Source organism: Gallinula chloropus (genome assembly GCF_964237585.1).
Source record: "Gallinula chloropus genome assembly, chromosome: 1".
In the NCBI taxonomy this organism is placed as follows: domain Eukaryota; kingdom Metazoa; phylum Chordata; class Aves; order Gruiformes; family Rallidae; genus Gallinula; species Gallinula chloropus.
Window position 1 is genome coordinate 96,800,471 of NC_140085.1, and position 5,053 is coordinate 96,805,523.

Below are 5,053 nucleotides of genomic sequence, written 5' to 3' on the forward strand. Positions count from 1 at the left end.
AGTCCTTTATGCTGCCAAAATAGCAATCTGCATTCTGTAACTCTGACTCATCATTTTAATTTTGGAGCCAGCAACTTCTGAGACACCGCCCTAATTGCAAATGTGTCTTGTGATGATCCAAATACCTTTATAAAATCCTGTTTCCTTCTAATAATAAAAAGATAATAAATTAAAAAGCATTGAGACATTTTGCAAAAGGCATTAGAAAAATTTATGTTATAACATTGTATTTTGTGTGACCAAATGACATTACACAAATACCTGATACTTGGAACAGGCTTTCTGTGCTATTGTAGTTGTTTGAAATCTGGAATAGCTTACAGGTTCTGAAGATATCTTGTTTTGTATTTCAATTGTTGAATAAAATGCTAAGCTCTTTTTAATCATCCTTCTTTCAATTTGTTTTCCAGATGATGAAGGTTCAGCAGTTCTTCAGAAAGCAGAGGTAGAAATTATAGACCAAACGATATGTCATTCCACATATGGAATTATCACAGCCAGGATGTTTTGTGCTGGAATAATGTCTGGGAAAAGAGATGGGTGCAAAGTATGTACCTTAGCACACTTTGCATAGAGTTTATCTCTCCTTTCATTGTTGCATGAAGAGTTGTAAGAACTAAGTGACAGACCACGTCGTGGTCTCTACACTTCGGGCAACTCTTATGTTGCTCTTTTCAGAACTATCAGCAAATCTGTCACATGGGTGTTTTCAGAGTTTTGCTGCTTTATGTGCATAGCAGAGTCACAGAAGGGTAGGGGCTGGAAGGGACCTCTGGAGATCACCTAGTCCAATTGCCCTCCAGAGCTGGATCATGTAGAACAGGCTGGACAGGACAGCGTCTGGGCAGGTTTTGAATTTCTCCATAGATGGAGACTCCACAACATCTCTGGGCAGCCTGTCCCAGTGCTCAGTCACCCTCACAGTAAAGAAGTTCCTCCTCATGTTTAGGTGGAACTTCCTATATTCAGGTTTGTGCCCGTAGCCTCTTGTCCTGTTGCTGGGCACTACTGAAGAAAGATTGAACCTATCCTTCTGACACCCACTCAAGTATTTATTAACATTGATAAGGTCTTCTCAGTCTTTTCTCTAGGCTAAAGTGTCCAAAGTTTCTCAGCCTCTCTTCATAATAGAGATGTTCTAGTCCCCTCATCTTCGTAGCATGTTTAACATCACTAAGTTTTCGTTGCAACTTGCATGTCCCAATAACAAGTTCAAGTCAGGCAATTTTTGGACACAAGAGTGTCTAAGTTGAAGAAAAATCTGAGAAACTAGCTTGACTCTTTTCAGGATCCCTCATTCCCAGCCCCTCCAGGGCTATCTGGTAACGTGCAGGCTACTAGGTGTAAATTTTCAATTGTATAATGCTCTGATCTCAAAGTGCTGAAAGATAATACACGTGGAGTTCTAAATTTGCTTCTAGTGAATAGTGGCAAAACTATATATAGATATATAGAAATTTTTATAACATACATGTTGTATAATATATGCCATATTGTATTATATAGAAATTATACAGGCATTGATATTTCCTGCTACAATAATAGTAAATTTACTGCTAAAATAGTAGTAAAACTACTACTTTTTTTTCCTTTTATGATGAAGACCCAGCTTTCACTGTTCTTCTAGAAAGTGAGAGAGACCACAATGTCTCTGAGGGCTTTCTAATGCACCAGCTGCTTTTTAGAGATCAGTGAGACCATTAACATCAGGCATAATTTTCACTATCTGGAGAAGTTGTTTCTGCAGTTATCTGTCTGCCCATTCAAGATTTAGCCAAGGAAAGACAAAATTTACAGGTCATTTGGCTATATTTCTGTAAGGGCAAACGATGTGTTACTGTATCTGGCAGCTGGTAGAGATGATCAAATCATGGGTTTTCGGTTTTGTGAAAAATCATAGAATCATAGAAAGTGTTAGGTTGGAAGGGACCTTTATAGGCATCTAGTCCAATCCCCTGTGGTAAACAGGAACAAAAATGCTGGTGTTCTGCTTTTCTTTTGTCCTAGGAATTACAGAAACCAGTTGAAAATGTGAATCTAAATAAAAAAATCTTAATGGTCAGTGGCAGCAAAAATTATTTTCTAAGTCAAATCTTTAAGAGTTTTGTGAGACAATTCAAGATAATCCTGCTTTGAGCAGCAGGAGGTGTTGCTAGTTAATCTCCTGGCTTCATTTTCCAACCTGTGTACCCTAAGATTCTACAAAGTTAAAGCGAAATAGTTTTCTAGCTCTAACCAAATATATATTTAGAAGGAAGGCACTTCTCTTGCAAAAATTTTAAATGCAACCAACTCACCTGTTGCTTTTGGAAGTCCTTCATTGCATCCAAAGTTTTAGTAAAGTTTAATTTGCTACTGGCTGTTTTTTCAGAGTGGATGTGGGTACTGCAGTCTTACAAGAAAGTATAAACTTGGTACAAGAAACTTTCCCCAAATGGTGGCACTTCCCTCCCTGCCCCTGAACCTCTGCCAATATATTTCTACAAGCATACTCTATAAAGGACGAGTTTGTTTGTCTTGTGTTATGGAATTGTGCCTTCCTGTATAAAAATTCAAAGTCTATAACAGACTTCTCTACTAGAAAGTAACAAGGGTTTTTTACTTTCTTAAAAAAAAGAAAGTTTTCAACAGAAAAACTTTTCAACAGAAAAACAGAAACTTTTCAACAGAAAACCCCCCATCTAATCAATTGAGGGATCCAATCTCCTTCCATTTACTTTCAATTTCAAAAAAGGCTTATCATTATTAAATAATGTAATTCTATCTTAATTTTTACTTCTTTTTAAAAAGTTTACTGGAGTCATTAGGGGTAACCTATAAATGAACAGACATATGAAGTAGCATGTTTTGGACTCAACTGTAAGTTTGAGGCTCAGAAACAAAATGTGAACTTCAAATCTAGTCCATGAAAAATAGTATCTTTATTAGTGTCTTTAAAAAGTGAGAGATATCCCTCTCTCTTGTGGAAAACAAACTTGGTTACAACTGTGCAATCCCACCTGCTTAAAGAAAAAAACCTACCATATTGACTATCAGATGGTTTGAACTGTGTGAATGGGAAAATGTAATCACTGCTGGAATTATAGAGGCCAAATGTCTCCTGTGGTATTCTGTCCCACTTTTGATAATCTTCATTGTAAACACATATAACTCTATATTCTTTTCAGGGAGATTCTGGCGGACCATTGTCATGTCAAAGCAAAGGAGATGGAAAGTGGTTTTTGACTGGCATTGTTAGCTGGGGTTATGGATGTGGAAGACCAAATTTCCCAGGTGTTTACACAAGAGTGTCAAATTTTGCACCATGGATTCACAAATATGTGCCTTCAGTCTTGTAACTTGAAAACCGTCTTTCTGGAATACAACATATCCTGTATATTGTCATTAAAAATCATATTTGGTAAAACTGTTCAGTGGTGGAAGTTCTTTGCATGTCTCCCTATTGATTCTGGGGTACACGTAATACCCTTTGTTCAAACTTTGGTGTAAGAGGACGGGGGAGCGTTCCTTGCAGTGGTTGTCCTGTGCAGATGTCTGGAGATACAGGAGCTGCACTAATAAACTTCTGGCACTGCATGGTTGTTTTCTAGGCACCAACGAAATACATGTGCAGTCATCTATCTGGAAGCTGAAGGTAGAATTGACCACCTCAAGGCAGAGCTTAAGACTTAGTCGTTTCCACTGGGATGCAAATAGCCCGATACAGTAGTAACTGTGAAATAGCAATCAACTCACTGATACCCTTGCAGAAAGTGAATTCAGTATTCTCAAAAACATGGGGCCCTTACTTTTGGAGTTCAGAAGTTCTGTGACTAAGCAAGGACCAAAGCATTAGTTTCATTCCTTCTCCAACTTTCATTTTAACTAATTGCAGAATTTGGAGCTGCCAACTTTTATTTCTAGCTATAATTTCTTCATATTCAAGTTCATCCACTTGACAATTTGAATTCTTTATCTTCAGGAAACCTTAATAAGGTGAGTAAATACGGTGCTTTATGTTATTGTAATGATCTTGTCCTTGCCCAAATAAAACTCAGGTGTCTACCCTGTAGAAGGTAGGTTCTGCTGCAGAATTGAGTTCTCTGAAAGTGTGTAAGTTTTCAAAAGTCCCAATATAATTTTTTAGAGAGGTTGCAAAGGAAGCTTTATTTCCTCTGGACTATTTCTGAGGGTTCCATTCCTATGGAGGAAGGGGCAAAATAAAAGTTAGTCAGCAGGCTGTGTGTGTAGCAGACCACTGGAAAAAAGATGACTTGAACAAAGTGGTCTGTCTGCAGTTGTAGTTAGCATTCCTGAGCTGTGAGGATTGCCTTCTGATTAATCCCTTTTGTAGTCTATGCAATCTGTGTTGGGTGTCTTTTGTTTGTTTTCTGGTGCTGAGGTGTCTTGGGCCTGGTTTGTTCCTCTCTGTGGTGTTCTTCCTGCGTGTGCTCACACACGCTCTCACAACATGTATTTAAAAAAAAAAAAGAAAAATTATTTCCTCCCACAACCCCCCTGATTTTTCTTATTTTACATGCAGAATGCCCTGACCTTGTTGCTTTGCTGACTTAAAGCTGGTTTTAATTTTAAATAGGAAATGTGGACATGAATTGCTTTGAGTTTATTCTGTGGTACTGGTTGAGGCTGAAAAATTCAGGTGGTCAGTGGAATTGCACATTTCTTACCTCAAGTTTCTGTGGATTCTGGCTGGTGTTGGTCAGACATCGTCTCACCTTGCTCTGGGACTTTTTATCTGTAAACTGCTTGCATGTCATTTGTGTGGTGTAAGTTATTTCCTACTCTTGTCTTCCTGAAAGAAGGGGGTAACTGATCTCTTTGTGACTGATCGTACCCATAGCCTATGTAGCCAGTTAGGAAAACAAAGAGTTACAGTGATGGTAACTTTTCCTCCCCACCTTTGATTGCAGATCAGCTGGCTCCAGCTTCCAGCGGCATGGCAAAGGTGAGAGAGAGAGAAGCCTGGCGTAGGTGGTGGCGAGAGCTGTGCTCTATTCTGGGTTGTGGTTAGGAAATGAGGTTCATTTAGGATTTTAGCATTAGTCAAGGCATC

The 5,053-nt window shown here is 38.5% G+C and overlaps 1 protein-coding gene across 1 annotated transcript in view; it reads left to right on the plus strand.

Moving 5' to 3' along the window:
• TMPRSS7 (transmembrane serine protease 7) overlaps positions 1-3,338 on the plus strand; it is a gene marked incomplete at both ends in the record, with an annotated part of 31,498 nt that extends 28,160 nt beyond the window's left edge. Inside the window, 2 exons of the mRNA XM_084279371.1 lie at positions 411-547; positions 3,168-3,338. Coding sequence (XP_084135497.1) covers positions 411-547; positions 3,168-3,338 — 308 coding nt within the window. The remainder of the gene's footprint in view (positions 1-410; positions 548-3,167) is intronic.
• Positions 3,339-5,053: the final 1,715 nt, after the last annotated feature.